Source organism: Rhodnius prolixus, unplaced genomic scaffold (genome assembly GCF_049639745.1).
Source record: "Rhodnius prolixus isolate KJV_2025 unplaced genomic scaffold, Rpr scaffold_11, whole genome shotgun sequence".
NCBI lineage: Eukaryota > Metazoa > Arthropoda > Insecta > Hemiptera > Reduviidae > Rhodnius > Rhodnius prolixus.
Window position 1 is genome coordinate 14,324,645 of NW_027411625.1, and position 25,799 is coordinate 14,350,443.

Here is a 25,799-nt window from a genome sequence, read left to right on the forward strand (position 1 = left end):
AACTAAAATACAAAAACAAAAAATCAGAATTTAAAAACAAAAAACAGACTTTTTATCCAATTTTAACAGAAAAACAACCAAACTATAAATATACTTCTACAATTATCATGCACAATTTAGCAATATCTAAAATAGAGAAAACAGACCTGCACGATTATTTGTGATTGAGTTGGAATTAGAATAAAAATGTGTAATGTGAGACAATCAAAATTCTTAGTCGTTTGAATCATTTAGCATATGTAATACCCACAGAGGAGAAACAGTAAAAAAATTATAAGCTATTGTTTAAATAGAAATAATTGGCATTAAATATCCCAATGGAGGATCGAACAAGGGTCTAGTGGGCGATTATACTGGCTGTATGGCAAATTTTGGGCTTTATTTAATTCTTTCCATTATCTGTTGAAACAAGTCCTCAGCTATTTCTGTAATCCTTTTACAAACTGTATCATGTGATAATGGAATTTTACGCAGTTCATCTGCACACTTTTTTCAATGAATCAACTCAGTAACTTTGACTGCTACCGGCAATTCAAGTTCCTCACCAATTGTAAAAGGTTTTTTCGCTTTCGCTGTTAAAAACGGTGCTTTGTAGGATGTAATAAATATATTTCCTGGACCGTATCATATTTTTCAAAAAACTTAGTATTTCTTTTTTTGAATCTCTGAAAAGTCTTTCATAATATTTGACTGACTATTTGAGTGGGTAGGATGCTTCGTTGCAAAATGCCTTTTTAATTTTGTGGGCTTCATGCTTTCATTAGCAAAAGTTTCGTTGCAGATTAAACAAAGCGGTTCTTGTTTCTCGCGATAATTATTAAAAGTAAACCCGTATTGCAGAAATGATTCATTGTATGTTCTTTTCTTGTACTTTCGACTTATTTTCTGATGTACTCGAAGCCCCAATAAAAGTAAAAGGTTGTCCTTCACGTTAAAAAAATTAATGCTCATTTTTGTCAGATGGGTTTTACTTCCAACTACCAAATTAGGTGTCGTGGACGGAGGCGATCAGCAACTCTACTTTACCACAACTTTCTATCATTAACCGCTAAATAAAATCCAAGGCTTATAGATCGGGAATCGAACTCAGTATCACAATACATCTTAACTCTGCGGGTCGCGCTTCTAACCGCTTGGCTATCATGGCTTCTTCCTTAACATTGTAGTGCAATTATAATGAAGTTATAAAGAAAACGAGAGAATCGTAGCAGATATGTAACATTTATATGACAGAAATATAAGTTTTATTACTCATATATAGTTCAAAACTCAATTTCGAAAATACATGATTTGAAAATTTGCATTAGTTGCTAAAAGAGGAAAAAAGAGAGCCCCTTAGTACAGCTCACTCAGTTGGAGAAATTTCCATTTGCTTGAGGGTCTTGTTTTGCACCACGTTACCTCCAATTTGCATTTTTCTTCATAGCATCGCTTGGCTTGTATATTTGTGCATATTACTTAATTCCACAAGAACAAGTGGAATTTTCTTCTTTCTCGAGAACTAATTTCTTTTAACAACTCCATCTTTCTCACTCTGTTAAATACATTTTCCTTTTTCTAACATTATCGTGGCCTATTTTCTTATTGCATGAACATACCTCTTTATATAGTATATATTCCACATGTCACTGTACGCTGACGGTGTCAATTAGCAATGTTTCTCTTTGAAGGTTTCCAGTGACTAACAATGTTTAAAAACATAATGTTCGCTTTTTTAAAAATAAAAATTAAACAAAAAATCTGGTGAGACAACTTATATTGACACATTCGCATTTTCTTCAATATTTTTACTGCAGATTAACATTTTGTAGGAGGTGGTGCGGATGTTGGTGTAGGGGCTATGTAGATTTAAATGGGGATCATGCTTCCGCCCCCGTCCACGACACTTAATTGGAAGGACTTTAACGTTAATAGAAATATCAGATACTATAATAACTAATTTCAGGGCTTAAGCCCCGCCTGAAAAAATAGACGATTACTTTACACACTTTATTGGTGAATAAGCTTTAAAAGTTTGAACTTTGAGAACAGTAGTAAGAGGAAGTCGTGAGAATATTTGATGAAATGCGATTCCGGCAAGTAGCGACCCCACGGCTAGAACGCTTAGGTCTCCATGCATTCTGATCAGAACAGTACTCAACTAGTTAAGCAAACACCATTTCTATTCTAAGCAAAACAACCTCTGACTCTGAGCTTGGAGTATCCGCTTGGAGTATCCACTTGGAGTATCTGTGGATTTAAAGAGACCAGCGTCCTCAAAATACGTATTTCCGCTGATAACTCATGATCGAAAATCAAATGAAATGAACGTGGGATAAAAGAACAAAACTGTGTACCTGTATCTGAATTGGGATAAATGCTGATGACATCTTCTTGGATCCAGGAGGTGACGATGGTGAACTCAGCCGCGTAGCTCGGCACTTGACAGCGCATGACGGCCGTATTTCCACTGATCACATACTCGTCGTATACCTGCACTTCGTACTTCTGCTTTATCACTGCAGCACACACAACAATATTATGGTAATAATAATATATAAATATTTAAATTATATATAACAACAGTACTTTCTTATATAAAAAGTATAGTACAAATACTCGCAAGGGGTGACTGAGGAATACTGGGGGACGCCTGGGGAATAGCACGCTCACTGGATACATCAGGGCATACAGCATACTTTAGATACGTATACTCCTGCACTTGACCTACAGGTAGTCGATGATTTATGTTCGTCAGGCGCAGTTTTATATTTATCATACCAGTTAATTAAAAGAAAACAGTATTCATTGACCGAAACAGTGGAATAAGAGAAACACGCACTTTATTTGCATTAATATTATTTTTAGTTTAGGGTTCAGCTTGTAAATAATATTCATGTCACACTGACTAAATTCTTCTAAATAAATTCCGGAGTGAGGCAGGAATATAAATTGTTTCCAACTTCGTTCGACATATTTTTTGATGCGGTGATGAGGGTGGGTGACTAGAGAAAGAGGTATACAATGGAACCTGGGAAACCGTGTGAGGTACTGGACTGTACCGACGACAACTATTGCCTTCTTTCTCAACGCTGAGCGTCATGCGATTTAATGTGCGGCTCGCTTACAACTTGGTACCGACAACCATTTAAATAAAGATGAACGATGAATTTGGAAAGAGGTCGAGCTAAAAAGTTTTTGGTTGTACAGGTTGAATATTTTTTCATGCTGAAGGAAGTGGCCTGACTCCTAACAATGGTGCTTAAGAGGACGTAAGACAGGATCAAGAAGGTCAACGAAGACTACGTCAGTGAACCAAAATTCATACATTTAGAGGATTGCAAGCCCTGTGCGGAAACGATGAAGCGGCCGGATCTCCAACACTCAACTTAGCAAAGGTCTGATATAAAATATTGTCAACTCCCGCCTGAGACGCTAATATAAACACATATCTTTAACGAGGACGAACTTCGGAGAAGTTAAGTGATGCTGATAACTCCGAGAATCTTCCCAGTTCGGTCGTGGAGGCCACTTACCGCTTTCTAACTCCCTTCTTCATCTCGGATTTCCTAACGCGAATGTCCGTCCTCTGTGCTAGAAAAGTACTAGGATGCTAACAAAAGCAGCAACCGAGCATTATTACTAACTGAAACAACAATCCGCTCTTTCTTTACTGGGACAAGTGGCGTCAAATGGCTATCGGCTAAAAATCGATTTTGGATTTAAAAAATAAGTAAGTAAATTACAATAATTCACTACAAGAAAACGTCGGAGAGTGTTCACACGATTTGGTTGTGCTTTACAAAACAAAAATAGACCATATGTTACAATCGAATACAAGGAGAGCTTCATGTGCGAGGGCATATTTTCCTGTCTGAAGTGCCTAAGTAGGCTCTCAGGGAATACAAAAGGCGCCCCAACAGATTGACGTAGCTGGTTCGCTGCGCTTTGTATGAAAAAAAAAGTAACGCACATTCAAATGATCTTTGTAAAGAAAGAAAGCTTTCATACAAACTTATTATCTACAGAAAGAACCTCATAAATTTACTTTTTAAACCATATTCTAGTGTGAACACTTCTCGGCTTTCTCTTACTACAAACTTGTCTATTAAAATTTAAACTTATCATTTTTACAAAACAACGCTTTTTTACTTTCTGTAACGCCTTTAAAAATTTTTAAAATTTGGAATAAGCAATTCTATCATTATACCCTGATAAGGTGTTACGTCGGAACCGTAACTGCCACTGGAGAGATCTTTTTAAAGAATGATTATAGTTGCGATCCCCAAACCATCCTCAATAACTAATTTTTTTTTAGAAAGCGTTTTGAATAAAATAGGAAGGTATTTGTACGTAAATAGCAAAATTAAACTGCGATTTCAGTACTTCCTTTTAAGAGGAGCAAGAAAAATAAACTGCGATTACAGTACATCTCCCTAAAAAGCAAAGATTTTGAATCGAACGACAATTCTTTGATGTAAATCAGTTCACTCATTGATAATTTTAACGATTGCAGTACTTCCTCTTAGTAGGTGTAAGAGCATGATGGCACTTCACAGCCACGTAGAGGAGCTTTAATCACTTCTTCGTGCTAAATTTTATCAAAATCGGACTAAGCGTTATAGAAATATTGGTAATAATAGTTTTAGAAAGTTTAAAATTTGGGTGGGGCAAACTCCCCTCCTTATGAGGCATAGCGTCGAGACTTTTAAAGTGCAAATCTGTACAAAATTTCGATTCGAATGACACTTTATTATTCATGAAAATCGGTTCACGTGTCGATAATTTGAAACGATTGCTATACTTCCCCTTAACTAATGTAAGAGCAGATCGTCGCTTTAATGTTACATAGGGGAGCCCTAACCCTTTCATCCTGCCAAATTTTATCAAAATCGGGCCAAGATTTACAGAGTAATTAGTAATAATAATTTTGGAGGGGGCCTTACATAAAAGAGGATAACTCCTCCCCCATTTGATGTATAGGGTCGAGACCCCAAAAGGCACATCTACATAAAATTCCGAATCGAATGACACCTCATTCATGAAAATCGGTTCACGCGTTTAGGCGCTACGCAGTTTACAAAAAAGGTAACAACAAGAACAAGAAGAAGAAGAACAACAACAATTTTTGAAAAAGCCGTTTTTGCTCATTTTCGGCAACTTTTTTCTCGAAACCTATTAGATCTGGGTTGTTGCAAAAAAATTACAGTCATAAAGGAGGGTTTGCCCTATAATTTAAAGAAAATTTGAGAATTTTATCTTTCATAGAAAAATAGAAAAAAATTGTCAAAGTTGGGTGTTTTTCAACGTTACGGTTTTTCGTGCAGTTTTTGACGATCAACCCTTATACAACTGTCCTACCGGACAGTTTTAATAAATTTTATAAACGTGTATATTTTAGATTTTGATGAAAATACATGTTATGAGGTCCCCAGAAAACGAAGTAGAGGTTTTGCGAATTGGTGTGTACGTACACTAGGGAACCATTTTATAAGGTTCTGGACACAGATAGGGGAAAGTGGATTAGCTTCTTGTCCTGGGATCTTGGCTACCCTTCGGGCCACACAAGCAACACTCAACACCCACTCCTTAACACTCAAACAAAACATACATAGGGTTCACAGAAATATAATTATTTGGATTTTACAAATCTTTAGGCGAACACTAACTTAATCTGATCCAAGTTATCATGCAGATCATGGCAACGGATGGATAGTAGAGTGGTGAATGTGCCTCCTTCGAGGGGGAGGATTGTATAGACACCAGGGAGCGAGTTCCCAATCTGCCGGCTCCTCGCTTCCTGGGATGTTCCCAGAAACAGCCTAGTTGGTTACCATTGTTGGAAAAATGTAACATTAATGGTTTCATTAGTTTGAGGTAGTTATCCTCCATTATTTACACTACTTACAAAGAACAGAATCATTTTATTGTAGTGAACCTGCTTACATTGAAGATTACTATCTTCTAGTACTAGATCTAAGTTCTACATAATTACTGCGGGAATTAGTGTGAATACCCACATCAGATTTGTTTCTTTGCTTGTTCATTTTTTAAAAATGAAAAACCGGTGATTTTTTTTTATGCACCCACCCCACTGATTCCGTTCTTAACATCTGACAGGAAATAACACTTCTTGCGAGAGCAAAGAATAACAAATGAAGGTTATCAGTTAAGAAAAACCTCATAAAACAAGGAATTGATTGTCAAGGGTAGTGGGTTGGCAAAGAATGTGGGGTCTGCATTCCTATAATAGCATGTGGGTCGACAGGACGCTACATCTCTGCGGGAAAGCTAATCATTCTGTTAACGCCCTCTGTCTATCTTCCAATCGTCCATTCCTGACAAATTCTTCGTAACTATCAAGTTCCTTGGGATTAAAAAGGAAATCCGTTTAGGAGCTGTCCGCTTTCTTCTACTACAACCCTAAAGCTTTGCTTTCAACTATGATTTTTTACTGTATGAAGCCTAACGCCCTACCCCCAGAACTTAAATAATTTTTATTTTTGGAAAAAATGTTTCTAACAAAGTTACAGTCTTTGTCGAAAAGTGTAAATCGTCTGTTTAGTTCTTCCCCGTTTGAGTCTAGTATGTGGATTCCAGGTTAGGCGTTTGTCCATGAAGAGACCTAGGTACTTAACATAGTCTGTTGTAGGAAGAGGAGTGAGGTTTAGGTAAACGGGTGGAAAGATTGTTCGCCTTAATGAGAATGTAATGTAATTACATTTGCTTTCATTTTCTTTAATTTTCTAATTCTTTAGCCAAGGCTCGAGGGACTCTATATGGGATTGAAGGAAGCGATACACAAGGACCTGTACCAATCAATTAGATTAAAACTGAAACTATGTAAAGGAGAACTTTTGAGTGACCAAATAAGGTGAATTCTAAGTCGGAATTAACTAACAACTTGACTCTGCTGACAAAATATTACTTTACTTAGGGAACCTCAAAACTACACTTTCGGTTAAAAATAATCTAGAAAACATTTGTTAAGTAAACATAAGGGCTATTTCCTGTTGAAGCAAAAACCGGACGTATTATCAGCTGTAATGAATTAGGAATGATTAATTGTTTGGTAATGACTAAATGAAGTGAATAAAAGACAAAGCAAACATTGAAGGCCCTAGTTGAATGTTGCAGGCCAAGTATAACACTGAGTGTCAAGGTGGCGGCTAGATGCCAGCAAGTGTGTGGCTACACTGCTCCAAACTCGCTTCATTTCACAACGAAATACCCTTAATCAACTATTAGTGCTTTTATTAATGTTTGTTCCAATCATACCACTTTCTCTTACAGCAACTTAATACATTCTCTTCAAACTGGTGAGAATATTATATAGATGTACTCATTATTTTATTAAAGTAATTTGCTATTTATAAAAGAGTGATATAACAACTCTTTTTAAATGTTTCTGAAATAACATTTACCTGATAAAAACATTTAATAAAAGTGATATGCCCCTAAGTATGCTGCCTTACGAAATTAGAATCACATCAAATGCTATAAAATTAATTACTATAATTCCTTATTTTATGATTAATTAATTGATTTAAATTAATAAAATAAATTTGAAAGAGAGAAAGCCAATTTTAACAAAAATAAATAATATTTTAGTTTCTTTATGAATTTGAAAAAAATAGAAAACAAATTCAACACAATTATTGATAAAGTTTCTATACTCTGTTTCTTCTTCTTGCTCTAATCACAACCGCCATTGTTCTAGGCATTCCTTGAATCAGAGTTTGAATTTCTCCATCCTCCTTTCCTGTGCCTAACCAGATTATAATCTCTTAAAATTGTGAAGAAGTAGAGTGTCTTTCTTTCATACAGACGTCAGCCACTCTAGAATACCCAGTGGCACAGCATGTTGGCTATTTTATGAACTTGTAATTTAAGGATGTTCCTAGATCAAAGGATAAGTCCAAACTTTTGACGTCGCGAAATAAATTGTTTCAGTGAAATAAATACACACTAATTTTGTCCAATTAAACAGTATACAAGAATATAAACAAGACTTGCAGAGCAGTCGTGGAGAATACCATTGAATGGCATCGTTAAAGGAGGATTGCAATTTGTCTCTGGTTAAAACTTCTTCATTAAAAATTGCCGCTTTCATCGGTTCTTCTTCCATTTCCTCCTATGGGCACTTACATTTTTTAGAGAAAGAGAAAATACAACTTTTTTTCCTTCAAAACAAAAACTCAAAAGAAGTTGTAGAGACTGATGACTATTTCTCCACTGACAAGAAAGAAATTCATTTGCAGGTAAACATAATTAGTGAGAATGAACCCGAAAATATTGAAGCCAATTTAATTAAAATATTACATTATAATTAAAAAAATGAAATATGCAAAATAAAGCTTTTAATTTTGTCTTGAGTCTATTTTAGTGTACCCACAAAACTAACATTCAGCAAGAATTCGAAGTATAAAGAAAGTTTAAGAGTGAGGAAGCCTTAAGAATTGTAGTAAGACGAAGTCAGAGTGTTCACACCAGCTATTTGTATTTTTCTTTGTTTCCACTATAGTTTTGTGAGGACGGAGGTTGACGTTGGAGGGTTACTATGAACCCTGTGCGGTAGGGTAATCCACGAGACAAGAAAAGAACAGAGAATGTCGGGTATTCACGAGGGTGGACACCGGGTTGGAGACGGGTGCATAGAGCGTTGCTAGGAGACTCGGCCACTCACCATCAAGCTGCTGCCACAACTCCAGCTTAGTCCTACGCTTTATTCTTTATTTATTTGTTTTATAAGCCCACTTTATAACAATATAGTCTTACAAATACTAATATTTTTGCCTTTTTTAACAAAATTATAGTAGTTTAACAAGTTTACAGAATATCTCTAGAGAGTTTTTCATGAAAAATCGCAAAAAAAAAGATTTGTTGTGGAATCGGGAAAATTAAGGAAGTAAAAATTTCAGCACCAATGAAACATTGATTTTTAACTATTTCTGTTTGTAATAACATTAAGCTAATAGTAACTACAGTAAATTATAATACGAGTAGTAGCTCATTATAATAACATTAATGATAATATTATTTTTTGTTTACATAATGCTTTTAGGATTACTACAGTATGAAATTTGGCTATATAATGAGTACATAATTCCTAATAAAGAATTCACAAAGTATAGAATATTACATTAAATTATTGTAATGTAAGAACATTATACTGTTAAAAATTCAGGGGAGTAAGACGTTTAATGTGCACTAGAAAAGGGGTTGCCTGTACTGAAAGTTTGGAAACTACTGATGTAAAACAATAACAAGCTAACAATTAAAAAGGGTAGCTAAACTCTTTGGTATTTGCATTTCTTTCAAGTCGGTTACGATCGCATCGTCTGTTTGATTTGGTGTAATACTCCACTGCCGCTATGGCCTCGACTTCTTTATCTCTTCTTCTATAAGCCACCAGCCTGGTTTGCTTTCATACTCTTCTTACGTTTTTGCCAGCTTTAACTTCCTCTAACCTCTCTTCAAGGATTGCAACTGAGCTGATTTACCATTTTGATTTTTCTTGTTTTGAAGGAAGTAACGGTATTTAAGACTGAGCACGAAAAAAGTATCTTTAAAATGTGGTTAGTTTAGAGCAGCGTTGATTTTAGCAATCGCAGCATGCATCTACCAATCCTACAAAATTCAATAAACCAATAGCGATTTGGAATGATTTTTCATATGTCGCAGGAATGTTCCTTCTTGAGCTAAGCCACGGAATAGTAGCGCACCTTTGCATCTACCTTGGACAAGGTACGTCTTTCATATATGCCCTAAAGTTATGCTTGATTCTTTCTCATACTCTTTGAAAGCTTTAACCTTTAATCAATTAATCGCTTTTGAATGTCATTTTCAGTCTGGTTCGACATCCTCGCCTGGAAACGTCTGCTTAGATTAGCTAATAGACAATAGTTCCGTCGAACACAATAATTGTAATTTCATTTAATAATTGGCACTGCCGGTTTTAACACTATTTCAACTGGATTACTAGAAGATAATTCTAATTAATGCGCCAGTCTCTACAATAATCTACTTAAGAGATGATTTTTTAATCTCTTCCTTCGCAAAGGCATCAGTTAGACAGTCTTGGACTCAACCTATTTAACAAATACTTAATTCAGATCAGCTTTTCCAGTTTCTATAGCAGTTTCAATTCTAGCTAAGCTTATTTAAAAAAATATCTCTTTTGAACATTCGTACCCTCTTAGCTACAATAATTAGCAATTATAATTAATAAATTTACTAGGTAAGTTTAGATTGCTAACAAATATTGAAGATATTCTAAGTTGAAAATTGGGAAGCAGTAAAGCAGAAAATTCACCATTCAAGAATCTACATTTTCATACATAAACAACAGAAAAAATCACATAAAAATTACCAAGTTTGGACTTCCTTTAAACTTAGCTTTTCTTTCCACATCAACGTAGTGTGAACACAACATTTAAAGAAAATCATAGTTGCCTTTTTGAAAAATAGTTGAAAAAAACTATTATAAGTTTTAGATAATTTCTATAGTTGAAATTCTTAGTAAGAATTATAAAGCTGTATATTGTAACTGGCAGCCATTGCAATCCAGTAGGAATGGGCGTGTCTGACATGAAAGTTCCAGCTTCTGAATGGCCAATATATTTTACACCTTGCCAGTGCTTTCTGATTGGACAATTATTTAACGCTAATTATTACACAGAAAAAAAAGTTTTTATTTTGTTTACTAATTTTTCTCCCGTAGGTATTTGATAAATTTTCAGATTATGCAATAAAAATTCTGTTTGAAATTATCTTATTCAAATGTGATCATATTCATTGGTTTATCTCATTTATGCTTAAGGGAAAAAGAAAATTGGATTGATTTTTAAGATTTAATGGAAAAAGAAGGAAAAACTCAATGAAAACTGGTTTCCTAATCATTATTGAATAAAGACGTGTTGAAGAGGTGTTTAAGTGTTCAATGCTGGGAACCAATCCGAGCTGTAATGAATGGACACTGCTATCTTACCAGAGACATTGAACCTGAGCTTCTTCCATTTTAAGAAGAAAGAGATGGAGGTAGCCTCTTCCACTTCGCAAATTTACACGAAAAAGACTGGCATGAGCTACAATGCCGAGCAAAAATCCAACCAGGAATGTGAAAGAAACTACTCGTGGAACACACAGAACCTTTCCTTTCAATCAATACAATCTTTCGATCGCATCAACAATCCAACGAACAACAAGCAAGAATTGTTTAGTTGTTCACATATAATTTATAATCATTTAATATTTATTGTAATTGTAATACTATTTATTGTAAATAAATTGAGAACATTTCAAGACTGAGACTTCACTTCGTCTGGGCAGTGCGATGTTTTTGACAAGTAGTTTGGGCATTCGCAGTAAATGGATGTGTTGTCGCATTGTATAACCGCAGATGTGAATTTAATCGCATATTTAACTAGCCCCCAGCAAACGGCCCGCGATTAATCTTTCAATATTAGCTATTTAACTGCCAATAATTGGACGAATGGATTCGGGTTAATTCATTATTATTATTATCATTTAAACCGTTGTATTCTTCGGGGTGACAGATTAAATGGTTTACATTTGGAAGCTGTGTTAACAAGAGCTAATCCTCACGCTAATTTATACGAGAATTAGTAAAAAAACTATTTTTGAGCTCGGATGACCTCAAACTGATTATTTCAGGTGATAACACCAAACTATTCATGATTGTAATACTTCTTTTTAATAGCGTTAATAGCAATGGAAAACGACAAATAGAATTATAATGACTACAGTAAGGAAAATCGTGAGGGAGTGCACTTTCCTTCTGGTTGCAGCTGAATTATGAAACTTTGACAGTTGACTTAGAAATGACAAACTGTCCTGAGACAGTCTCTAACTCAGCACTTAATAAGTGACCGAGTTCTGGAGGTGGATAATGAGGTGAAGTCTTGGTGCGGTATCAGATACTTCATTAGAGCTCCTCTTGTGCCCCCACATTAGACAATCTCATCCACATTTTAATTAACCAATCTAACAAGGTAACCTGATATTTCGACGTCAAATTTCAACATGAAATAGCAAATAAAGGCCAAGAATTCTGTCTATTAAAAACTTAGTAAATCTATTAGAATATAACAGCATCATTTAATTTCTTAGTCGGTCTTTAACTTCCACTTTCCCCCTGGAATCATTCGAAGGCTCCACCATCATAATTGAATTACTATATATTTTTTGTTTATTCATTTTAAAGAAAATAAAATTGAAGGTACCTTTCGTTAGCCTACATGAGGTATTTCTAATACGCGTCTTCGCTTAGTATTTCTAAACAAAATCTCCACTAATAAAACTGGAGAATTAGGTATAATTACATTTGAGTATAACAGTCAGATGGGTGGCATCCGCATAGATTCCAGCCAAAACTTAATGAAAATTATACTGATAACAGTTGAGGAGAGGCGAGGAGTCCACGACCTCTTGTGCCTCCCTACTGATTAAGCTTAGAATCTGGCAGAGTTCTTGGGAGATATGTCCTCCAATATATCCGCTAAATCACCCTGCCATAACACACCCTGGAAAGAACTTTCCTTTGAACGACCTTATCGGGCCATTCTGCAGGAATACTGGACTCCCCCATCTTCACGTTTCAAGCCCAGCTTCTCTTCTGATTTCTGCCAGGTCGACAACGCCCAGTGTATTGTCAAAACCGTTCTGCATATGGAGCCTATTTTTACCCATACCAAAACTGCCTCTGTTTGTAATTGCCCAAACAGATTGTCTCCAAAATTAGTCCTGAAAGATTGTTCCAGAGCTTAGCTTGGTGAGCTTTCTCCTTGTTCTTGAACTCCCCCTGAAAGGCCTTGCTCACCGAAGGGTTCACGTAAAAAGACATATAGCAACTAACTTTGCCAGGGTGTCGGACTCCTTATATATTGTCAACATATCCTGGTACCCAAAGTAAGGTGACTATTAACCGTATTAATTTATACATTTCCTGAACCAAAAGTCATCACTGCACCAGAGAATTACTATCCTCTTTATCATGCCAAATTTTATCAAAATCGGGCTAAGATTTGCAGATTTATTAGTAATGATAGTTATAGAGGGGCCTTTCTTACGTCTTAAGTAATTTGTTTCATTTAACTATTAATTATTTAAAAAGAAGAAATCTGCTTTTATTGGTACAATAACAATTTTTTTAATTAAAAATAATTATTATTTTATAATAATTAGTTTAATCATTTAAGTTGTGATTAAAATATTACTCAGGTAGTAATGTTGACATTCATTATTCTATTTATTACTATTGATTTTATTCTATTTTAAATTTTCATTTTACACACTTTCAACGAACTAATTTTTGTTAGGTCAGCTTTTATATTCTTTCTAAATATTTTTGTCATCTTTATTCTTTTTGATTTGATATTGCCAGAACAACATTTCAAAGAAAATATTTTGTAGTTACTTCTCGTATAAAAGTATTCCAAACAAGATAAATCTTATTTATTTTACATAAGGTGTCACCGATGACCGATGATTGTGACGTTACACCTAATTTCCTAGATAGCTTAAAAAAGTGAGGTTAGGAAGAAACAAAAAGAGTTACGATTGGTTCAAGGCCCACTTACCTGCGCGAATATTTACATCTCTAGAGATAATTTGGCCTACAGTGTTGGATGCTCTGCATCGATATACGGTCCGGTGGACATCCTGGTTGTAAAGATCTCCCGGGAACGGTGGAAAGTAAAGGCTGCCGTTGATCATCACCTCTCGGAGACCAGCCACGGGCGTGATCACCATACCATCACCTTCAATACAAAATCAGACATCTGGTTAGCCTCGAAGATATTAATAGAAGTTGACATAAGAAGCTGTCTAGCAAGAAATCGTGATATCACGGCTCTCCATAAAAACTCACTAAATTCAATAGGCTCTAAAAAAATACGATAGGAGTAGTAATTGAAAACAATCCGTTAGTGCCATGGAAACTACGGAAAAATGTGTTCACTTAGAACTAGGCGACTAAAGAAAAGTTAGCTATATAACAAGTATAAATTGCTATGCACTAGTCTCAATAGTTATTGCGATAGGGAATGTTAAAATTTGAAGGTTTCATGTCCCATCAAAATTTCATAATTTTATATCTCATAGAGTATTTATCAGATTTGAATGAAATCTTCACCAAAATGTAGAGAAACATTTTCTGTATAAATGATAAAAAAGGCATTTTTCTAGCTATAAGAGTAAACAAAATATAGAAGGCTTAATTTTCGATCTTTTCGATCTAAGATTTGAAAATCGTTCAAAAGAAGGACAAATATATCTCTTTTCGTACTGTTCGGATTTTAATGAAGTCTATACCGAATTGTACAGAAAAGATAGCTCTATAATGGGCACAAATTGCAATGTTGTAGTCTCAATAGATATTGTGATATGGAAGGTTATAATTTAAAGGTTTTCATGTTCCTTCAAACTTTCATAGTGGTATATCTCTTATGGTATTTTACAGATCTCAATGAATTCTTCACTAAAATGTAGAGAATATCATTCTGTATAACAAGTATAAGCGGCATTTTTGTAGCTATAATAGTAAACGAAATATAGAAGGTTAAATTTTCGATATTTTTGATGTACGAATTGAAACTCGTTCAAATTTAACAGAATGTATTTCTTTTGGTAATGTTCGGATTTTAAAGAACTCTTTACCGAATTGTACAGAAAAGAAAGCTCTATAAAAGGAACAAATTGCCATGTTATAGCCCCAATAGTTTTTGTGATAAGGAAGGTTATATTTTGAAGGTTTACATTTTCCTTCAAAATTACATGGTATTATATATCTTATAGTATTTTACAGATTTCAATGAATTCTTCACTAAAATGTAGAGAATAGTATTCTGTATCACAGGTATAACGACATTTTTGTAGCTATAATAGTAAACGAAATATAGAAAGTTAAATTTTCAATATATTCGATGTACGAATTGAAACTCGTTCAAAAATTGAAACGAATATATCCCTTTTTGTATTGTTTGGAATTTAATCAAATCTATACCGAATTGTACAGAATAGATAGCTCTTAATGGGTACAAATCGCAAAGTTGTAGCCTCAATAGTTTTTGTGATATGGAAGGTTATATTTTGAAGGTTTTCATGTTCCTTCAAAATTTCATGTTATTATATCTCTTATAGTATTTTACAGATTTAAATGAATTCTTCACTAAAATGTAGAGAATAGTATTCAGTATAACAGGTATAAACGGCATTTTAGTAAACGAAATATAGAAGGTTAAATTTTTTTATGTCTTCTATCTACGAAGTGAAACTCGTTCAAATTTAACAGAATGTATTTCTTTTAGTAATGTTCGGATTTGAAACAACACTTCACCGAATTGTACAAAAATGATAGCACTATAGAAGGAACAAATTGCAATGTTCTAGCCTCAATAGTTTTTGAGATATGGAAAGTTATATTTTAAAATTTTTCATGTTCCTTCAAAATTTCATGGTATTATATCTCTTAAAGTATTTATCAGATTTCAATGCATTCTTCACTAAACTGTAGAGAATAGTATTCTATATAACAGGTATAAACGGTATTTTTGTAGCTATAATAGTAAACGAAATATAGAAGGTTAAATTTTCGATGTTTTCGATGTATGAATTGAAACTCGTTGAAAATTCAAACGAATATATTACTTTTCAGACTGATCGGATTTTAAAGAACTCTTTACCGAATTGTACAGAAAAGATAGCCTTAATAGTTATTGTGATATAGAAGGTTATATTTTGAAGGTTTTCATGTTCCTTCAAAACATCATGTTATTATATCTGTTATAGTATTTTACAGATTTCAATGAATTTCACACTAAAATGTAGAGAATAGTATTCTGTATAACAGGTATAAACGGCATTTTTGTAGCTAAAATAGTAAACGAAATATAGAAGGTTTAATTTTCGACGTTTTCTATGTACAAATTGAAACTCGTAAAATTTAACAGAATGTATTTCTTTTGGTAATGTTCCGATTTTAAAGAACTCTTTACCGAATTGTACAGAAAAGATAGCCTTAATAGTTATTATGATATAGAAGGTTATATTTTGAAGGTTTTCATGTTCCTTCAAAACATCATGGTATTATATCTCTTACAGTATTTTACAGATTTCAAAGAATTTCTCACTAAAATGTAGAGAATAGTATTCTGTATAACAGGTATAAACGGCATTTTTGTAGCTATAATAGTAAGCGAAATATAGAAGGTTTAATTTTCGACGTTTTCTATGTACAAATTGAAACTCGTAAAATTTAACAGAATGTATTTCTTTTGGTAATGTTCCGATTTTAAAGAACTCTTTACCGAATTGTACAGAAAAGATAGCTCTATAATGGGAACAAATTTCAAAGTTCTAGCCTCAATAGTTTTTCTGATATGGTAGGGTACATTTTAAAGGTTTTCATGTTCCTTCAAAATTTCATGTTATTATATCTCTTATAGCATTTATCAGATTTTAGTGAATTCTTCACTAAAATGTAGAGAATAGTATTCTGTATAAAAGGTATAAACGGCATTTTAGTAGCTATAATAGTAAACGAAATATAGAAGGTTTAATTTTCGACGTTTTCTATGTACGAATTGAAACTCGTAAAATTTAACAGAATGTATTTTTTTTGGTAATGTTCCGATTTTAAAGAACTTTTTACCGAATTGTACAGAAAAGATAGCTCTATAATGGGAACAAATTGCAATGATCTAGCCTTAATAGGTATTTTGATATAGACGGTTATATTTTGAAGGTTTTCATGTTCCTTCAAAATATCATGGTATTATATCTCTTACAGTATTTTACAGATCTCAATGAATTCTTCACTGTAAAATAGAGAATAGTATTCTGTATAACAGGTATAAACGTCATTTTCGTAGCTATAATAATAAACGAAACATAGTAGGTTAAATTTTCGATGTTTTCTATCTACGAAGTGAAACTCGTTCAAAATTGAAACTAATATATCTCTTTTCAGACTGATCGGATTTTAAAGAACTCTTAACCGAATTGTACAGAAAAGATAACTCTATAATGGGAACTAATTTCAAAGTTCTAGCCTCAATAATTTTTGTGATATGGAAGGTTACATTTTGAAGGTTTTCATGTTCCTTCAAAATTTCATGTTATTATATCTCTTATAGCATTTATCAGATTTTAGTGAATTCATCACTAAAATGTAGAGAATAGTATTCTGTATAAAAGGTATAAACGGCATTTTAGTAGCTATAATAGTAAACGAAATATAGAAGGTTTAATTTTCGACGTTTTCTATGTACGAATTGAAACTCGTAAAATTTAACAGAATGTATTTCTTTTGGTAATGTTCCGATTTTAAAGAACTTTTCACCGAATTGTACAGAAAAGATAGCTCTATAATGGGAACAAATTGCAATGATCTAGCCTTAATAGTTTTTCTGATATGGTAGGGTACATTTTAAAGGTTTTCATGTTCCTTCAAAACATCATGGTATTATATCTCTTATAGTATTTTACAGATTTCAAAGAATTTCTCACTAAAATGTAGAGAATAGTATTCTGTATAACAGGTATAAACGGCATTTTTGTAGCTATAATAGTAAACGAAATATAGAAGGTTTAATTTTCGACGTTTTCTATGTACAAATTGAAACTCGTAAAATTTAACAGAATGTATTTCTTTTGGTAATGTTCCGATTTTAAAGAACTCTTTACCGAATTGTACAGAAAAGATAGCTCTATAATGGGAACAAATTTCAAAGTTCTAGCCTCAATAGTTTTTCTGATATGGTAGGTTACATTTTAAAGGTTTTCATGTTCCTTCAAAATTTCATGTTATTATATCTCTTACAGTATTTTACAGATCTCAATGAATTCTTCACTGTAAAATAGAGAATAGTATTCTGTATAACAGGTATAAACGTCATTTTCGTAGCTATAATAATAAACGAAACATAGTAGGTTAAATTTTCGATGTTTTCTATCTACGAAGTGAAACTCGTTCAAAATTGAAACTAATATATCTCTTTTCAGACTGATCGGATTTTAAAGAACTCTTAACCGAATTGTACAGAAAAGATAACTCTATAATGGGAACTAATTTCAAAGTTCTAGCCTCAATAATTTTTGTGATATGGAAGGTTACATTTTGAAGGTTTTCATGTTCCTTCAAAATTTCATGTTATTATATCTCTTATAGCATTTATCAGATTTTAGTGAATTCATCACTAAAATGTAGAGAATAGTATTCTGTATAAAAGGTATAAACGGCATTTTAGTAGCTATAATAGTAAACGAAATATAGAAGGTTTAATTTTCGACGTTTTCTATGTACGAATTGAAACTCGTAAAATTTAACAGAATGTATTTCTTTTGGTAATGTTCCGATTTTAAAGAACTTTTCACCGAATTGTACAGAAAAGATAGCTCTATAATGGGAACAAATTGCAATGATCTAGCCTTAATAGGTATTGTGATATAGACGGTTATATTTTGAAGGTTTTCATGTTCCTTCAAAACATCATGGTATTATATCTCTTATAGTATTTTACAGATTTCAAAGAATTTCTCACTAAAATGTAGAGAATAGTATTCTGTATAACAGGTATAAACGGCATTTTTGTAGCTATAATAGTAAACGAAATATAGAAGGTTTAATTTTCGACGTTTTCTATGTACAAATTGAAACTCGTAAAATTTAACAGAATGTATTTCTTTTGGTAATGTTCCGATTTTAAAGAACTCTTTACCGAATTGTACAGAAAAGATAGCTCTATAATGGGAACAAATTTCAAAGTTCTAGCCTCAATAGTTTTTCTGATATGGTAGGTTACATTTTAAAGGTTTTCATGTTCCTTCAAAATTTCATGTTATTATATCTCTTATAACATTTATCAGATTTTAATGAATTCTTCACTAAAATGTAGAGAATAGTATTCTGTATAACAAGTATAAACGTCATTTTCGTAGCTATAACAATAAACGAAACATAGAAGGTTAAATTTTCGATGATTTCGATGTACGAATTGAAACTCATTAAAAATTCAAACGAATATATCTCTTTTCAGACTGATCGGATTTTAAACAACTCTTTACCGAATTGTACAGAAAAGATAGCTCTATAATAAGAACCAATTGCAATGATCTAGCCTTAATAGTTATTGTGATATAGACGGTTATATTTTGAAGGTTTTCATGTTCTTTCAAAATATCATGGTATTATATCTCTCACAGTATTTTACAGATCTCAATGAATTCTTCACTGTAATATAGAGAATAGTATTCTGTATAACAGGTATAAACGTCATTTACGTAGCTATAATAATAAACGAAACATAGTAGGTTAAATTTTCGATGTTTTCGATGTACGAATTGAAACACGTTGAAAATTCAAACGAATACGTCACTTTTCAGACTGATCGGATTTTAAAGAACTCTTTACCGAATTGTACAGAAAAGATAGCCTTAATAGTTATTGTGATATAGAAGGTTATATTTTGAAGGTTTTCATGTTCCTTCAAAACATCATGGTATTATATCTCTTATAGTATTTTACAGATTTAAATGAATTTCTCACTAAAATGTAGAGAATAGTATTCTGTATAACAGGTATAAACGGCATTTTTGTAGCTATAATAGTAAACGAAATATAGAAGGTTTAATTTTCGACGTTTTCTATGTACAAATTGAAACTCGTAAAATTTAACAGAATGTATTTCTTTTGGTAATGTTCCGATTTTAAAGAACTCTTTACCGAATTGTACAGAAAAGATAGCTCTATAATGGGAACAAATTTCAAAGTTCTAGCCTCAATACTTTTTGTGATATGGAAGGTTATATTATGAAGGTTTTCATGTTCCTTCAAACTTTCATGGTATTATATCTCTTACAGTATTTATCAGATATTAATGAATTCTTCACTAAAATGTAGAGAATAGTATTCTGTATAACAGGTATAAACGGCATTTTTGTAGCTATAATAGTAAACGAAATATAGAAGGTTAAATTTTCGATGTTTTCGATCTACGAATTGAAACTCCTTCAAAATACTAACGAATATATCTCTTTTTAGACTGATCGGATTTTATACAACTCCTTACCGAATTGTACAGAAAAGATAGCTCTATAGAGGGAACAAATAGCAAAGTTCTAGCCTCAATATTTTTTGTGATATGGATGGTTTTATTTTGAAGGTTTTCATGTTCCTTCAATATTACATGGTATTATATAACGTATAGTATTTTACAGATTTCAATGAATTCTTCAGTAAAATCTAGAGAATAGTAATCTATATAACAGGTACAATCTGCATTTTTGTAGCTATAATAGTAAACGAAATATAGAAGGTTAAATTTTCGATGTTTTCGATGTACGAATTGAAATTCCTTCAAAATTGAAACGCATATATCTCTTTTCAGACTGATCGGATTTTAAATAAATGCGAACCGAATTGTACAGAAAAGATAGCTCTATAGACGAACAAATTTCAAAGTTCTAGTCTCAATACTTTTTGTGATATGGAAGGTTATATTATGAAGGTTTTCATGTTCCTTCAAACTTTCATGGTATTATATCTCTTATAGTATTTATCAGATGTTAATGAATTCTTCACTAAACTGTAGAGAATAGTATTCTATATAACAGGTATAAACGGTATTTTTGTAGCTATAATAGTAAACGAAATATAGAAGGTTAAATTTTCGATGTTTTCGATGTATGAATTGAAACTCGTTGAAAATTCAAACGAATATATCTCTTTTTAGACTGATCGGATTTTATACAACTCCTTACCGAATTGTACAGAAAAGATAGCTCTATAGAGGGAACAAATAGCAAAGTTCTAGCCTCAATACTTTTTGTGATATGGAAGGTTATATTATGAAGGTTTTCATGTTCCTTCAAACTTTCATGGTATTATATCTCTTACAGTATTTATCAGATATTAATGAATTCTTCACTATTATGTCGAGAATAGTATTCTGTATAACAGGTATAAACGGCATTTTTGTAGCTATAATAGTAAACGAAATGTAGAAGGTTAAATTTTCGATGTTTTCGATGTACGAATTGAAACTCCTTCAAAATTGAAACGCATATATCTCTTTTCAGACTGATCGGATTTTAAACAAATCCTAACCGAATTGTACAGAAAAGATAGCTCTATAGTGGAACAAATTTCAAAGTTCTAGTCTCAATACTTTTTGTGATATGGAAGGTTATATTATGAAGGTTTTCATGTTCCTTCTAACTTTCATGGTATTATATAGCGTATAGTATTTTACAGATTTCAATGAATTCTTCACTAAAATCTAGAGAATAGTAATCTATATAACAGGTATAAACTGTATTTTTGTAGCTATAATAGTAAACGAAATATAGAAGGTTAAATTTTCGATGTTTTCGATGTACGAATTGAAACTCCTTCAAAATTGAAACGCATATATCTCTTTTCAGACTGATCGGATTTTAAACACATCCTAACCGAATTGTACAGAAAAGATAGCTCTATAGAGGAACAAATTTCAAAGTTCTAGTCTCAATACTTTTTGTGATATGGAAGGTTATATATTATGAAGGTTTTCATGTTCCTTCAAACTTTCATGGTATTATATCTCTTATAGTATTTATCAGATGTTAATGAATTCTTCACTATAATGTAGAGAATAGTATTCTGTACAACAGGTATAAACGGCATTTTTGTAGCTATAATAGTAAACGAAATATAGAAGGTTAAATTTTCGATGTTTTCTATGTACGAATTGAAACTCCTTCAAAATACTAACGAATATATCTCTTTTTAGACTGATCGGATTTTATACAACTCCTTACCGAATTGTACAGAAAAGATAGCTCTATAGAGGGAACAAATAGCAAAGTTCTAGCCTCAATACTTTTTGTGATATGGAAGGTTATATTATGAAGGTTTTCATGTTCCTTCAAACTTTCATGGTATTATATCTCTTACAGTATTTATCAGATATTAATGAATTCTTCACTATTATGTAGAGAATAGTATTCTGTATAACAGGTATAAACGGCATTTTTGTAGCTATAATAGTAAACGAAATGTAGAATGTTAAATTTTCGATGTTTTCTATGTACGAATTGAAACTCGTTCAAAATTGAAACTAATATATCTCTTTTCAGACTGATCGAATTTTAAAGAACTCTTTACCGAATTGTACAGAAAAGATAGCTCTATAAAAGGAACAAATTGCAAAGTTGTAGCCTCAATAGTTTTTGTGATATGGATGGTTTTATTTTGAAGGTTTTCATGTTCCTTCAATATTACATGGTATTATATAACGTATAGTATTTTACAGATTTCAATGAATTCTTCACTAAAATCTAGAGAATAGAAATCTATATAACAGGTATAAACTGTATTTTTGTAGCTATAATAGTAAACGAAATATAGAAGGTTAAATTTTCGATGTTTTCGATGTACGAATTGAAACTCCTTCAAAATTGAAACGCATATATCTCTTTTCAGACTGATCGGATTTTAAACAAATCCTAACCGAATTGTACAGAAAAGATAGCTCTATAGAGGAACAAATTTCAAAGTTCTAGTCTCAATACTTTTTGTGATATGGAAGGTTATATTATGAAGGTTTTCATGTTCCATCATACTTTCATGGTATTATATCTCTTATAGTATTTATCAGATGTTAATGAATTCTTCACTATAATGTAGAGAATAGTATTCTGTACAACAGGTATAAACGGCATTTTTGTAGCTATAATAGTAAACGAAATATAGTAGGTTAAATTTTCGATGTTTTCGATCTACGAATTGAAACTCCTTCAAAATACTAACGAATATATCTCTTTTTAGACTGATCGGATTTTATACAACTCCTTACCGAATTGTACAGAAAAGATAGCTCTATAAAGGAACAAATTTCAAAGTTCTAGTCTCAATACTTTTTGTGATATGGAAGCTTATATTATGAAGGTTTTCATGTTCCTTCAAAATTTCATGATATTATATCTCTTATAGTATTTATCAGATTTCAATGCATTCTCCACTAAAATGTAGAGAATATTATTAAAACTGTCCGGTAGGACAGTTATATAAGGGTTGATCGTCAAAAATGCACGAAAAAGCGTAACGCTGAAAAACACTCAACTTTGGCATTTTTTTTCTCTGTTTATATAAAAGATAAAATTCCCAAATTTCCTTTGAAATATAGTGCATATTCTCCTTTATAACTGTAATTTTTTCGTAATAACATAGATTTATTAGTTTTCGAGAAAAGCAATGCGTAAATTGCGCAAAAACAACATTTTCAAAAATTGTTGTTGTTCTTGTTGTTGTTGTTGTTGTTACCTTTTTTGTAAACTGCGTAGCGCCTAAACGCGCGAACTAATTTTCATGAATGAAGTGTCATTCAATTCGGAATTTTATGTAGATGTGCCTTTTGGGGGTCTCGACGCTGTACATCGAATGAGAGAGGAGTTAGCCCCCTTTATGTAAGGCCCCTTCTAAAATTATTATTACTAATTACTCTGTAAATCTTGGCCTGATTTTGATAAAATTTGGTAGGATGTTAGGGTTAAGGCTCCCCTTTGTAACAATAAAGCGACGGTCTGCTCTTACACTTGTTAAGGGGAAGTATAGCAATCGTTTCAAATTATCAACGCGTGAACCGATTTTCATGAATGAAGTGTCATATTACTCCAAATTTTATGTAGATTTGCATTTTAGAGGTCTCGACGCTGTGCATATTTGGGAGGGGAGTTCGCCTAATGTATGTAAGGCCCCCTCCAATATTATTATTACTGATAACTTTGTAAATCTTAGCTCGAATTGATAAAATTTGGGAGGATGAAAGGGTTAGGGCTCCCCTGCATAACAGTAAAGCGATGGTCTGCTTTTACTATATTATATTATATATGTGTTGTAGTTTTATTTTTTATATGTGACTAAACTAACTGACGGACTAAGTCCGCCAAGCCGGTCCCAAGCCCAGATGAGAAAGGATGAGGGGTCCGTCGGAGTTACTTATGTTTCAGGATCTAAAGGCTAACTATACACAGAGCCAGGAGAGGGAGGGTGTGCATTTTGGCGTTTAATCAACCCTTATACTTAACATTTTAAACTGTAAGTTTTTCTTAAGGAGATAGATATAGGGGCAGGAAATTTTGTTCATTTTCTTTATATTTAAAATTGCTGTATCTCCTGTCTTGTTAGTGATAGACCTGCGAGAATATGTAGAATGGTAGCACTCTTTTACCTTAACATTTGTGCAAAACTACAGCTTTCTATCTCAATCTTTGAAAAAGATATAGGGCAGGAAATTTTGAGATTTTGTTCATTTTCTTTATATTAAAAATTGCTGTCTCTCCTGTCTTATTAGTGATAGACTTGCGAGAATCTGTACAATTAAAGTACTATTTCACTTTAACATTTGTGCAAAAGTACAGCTTTCTATCTCAATTTTTGAAAAAGACATAGGGCAGGAAATTTTGAGATTTTGTTCATTTTCTTTATATTTAAAATTGCTGTATCTCCGGTCTTATTAATGATAGACCTGCGATAATCTGAACAATTAAAGTACGCTTTTACCTTCACATTTGTACAATACTACAGCTTTCTATCTCAATTTTTGAAAAAGAAATAGGGCAGGAAATTTTGAGATTTTGTTCATTTTCTTTATATTTAAAATTGCTGTATCTCCGGTCTTATTAATGATAGACCTGCGATAATCTGTACAACTAAAGCACTCTTTTATCTTAACATATGTGCAAAACTACAACTTTCTATCTCAATTTTTGAAAAAGAAATAGGGCAGGAAATTTTGAGATTTTGTTCATTTTATTTATATTTAAAATTGCTGTCTCTCCTGTCTTATTAGTGATAGACTTGCGAGAATCTGTACAATTAAAGTACTATTTCACTTTAACATTTGTGCAAAAGTACAGCTTTCTATCTCAATTTTTGAAAAAAAACATAGGGCAGGAAATTTTGAGATTTTGTTCATTTTCTTTATATTTAAAATTGCTGTATCTCCGGTCTTATTAATGATAGACCTGCGATAATCTGTACAATTAAAGTACTCTTTTACTTTAACATTTGTGCAATACTACAGCTGTCTATCTCAATTTTTGAAAAAGAAATAGGGCAGGAAATTTTGAGATTTTGTTCATTTTCCTTATATTTAAAATTGCTGTATCTCCGGTCTTATTAATGATAGACCTGCGATAGTCTGTACTATTAAAGTACTCTTTTATCTTAACATATGTGCAAAACTACAGCTTTCTATCTCAACTTTTGAAAATGATATAGGGCAGGAAATTTTGAGATTTTGTTCATTTTCTTTATATTTAAAATTGCTGTCTCTCCTGTCTTATTAGTGATAGACTTGCGAGAATCTGTACAATTAAAGAACTCTTTCACTTCAACATTTGTGCAAAAGTACAGCTTTCTATCTCAATTATTCAAAAAGAAATAGGGCAGAAAATTTTGAGATTTTATTCATTTTCTTCATATTTAAAATTGCTGTATCTCCTGTCATATTAGTGATAGACCTGCGATAATCTGTACAATTAAAGTACACTTTTACCCTAACATTTGTGCAATACTACAGCTTTCTATCTCAATTTTTGAAAAAGAAATGGGGCAGGAAATTTTGAAATTTTGTTCATTTTCTTTATATTTAAAATTGCTGTATCTCCGGTCTTATTAATGATAGACCTGCGATAATCTGTACAATTAAAGTACACATTTACCCTAACATTTGTGCAATACTACAGCTTTCTATCTCATATTTTGAAAAAGAAATTGGGCAGGAAATTTTGAGATTTTGTTCATTTTCTTTATATTT

At 32.4% G+C, this 25,799-nt stretch overlaps 1 protein-coding gene across 3 annotated transcripts in view; it reads right to left on the reverse strand.

The window, feature by feature from the left end:
* The window catches only part of Dscam4 (Down syndrome cell adhesion molecule 4), a 211,187-nt gene that overhangs the window by 24,586 nt on the left and 160,802 nt on the right, over positions 1-25,799 (reverse strand). For all 3 annotated transcript variants that reach the window (XM_074138486.1, XM_074138485.1, XM_074138487.1), the window contains exons 4-5: positions 13,581-13,760; positions 2,337-2,498 (exon numbers count right to left, since the gene is read on the reverse strand). In XM_074138486.1, the coding sequence (XP_073994587.1) occupies positions 2,337-2,498; positions 13,581-13,760 (342 nt within the window). The remainder of the gene's footprint in view (positions 1-2,336; positions 2,499-13,580; positions 13,761-25,799) is intronic.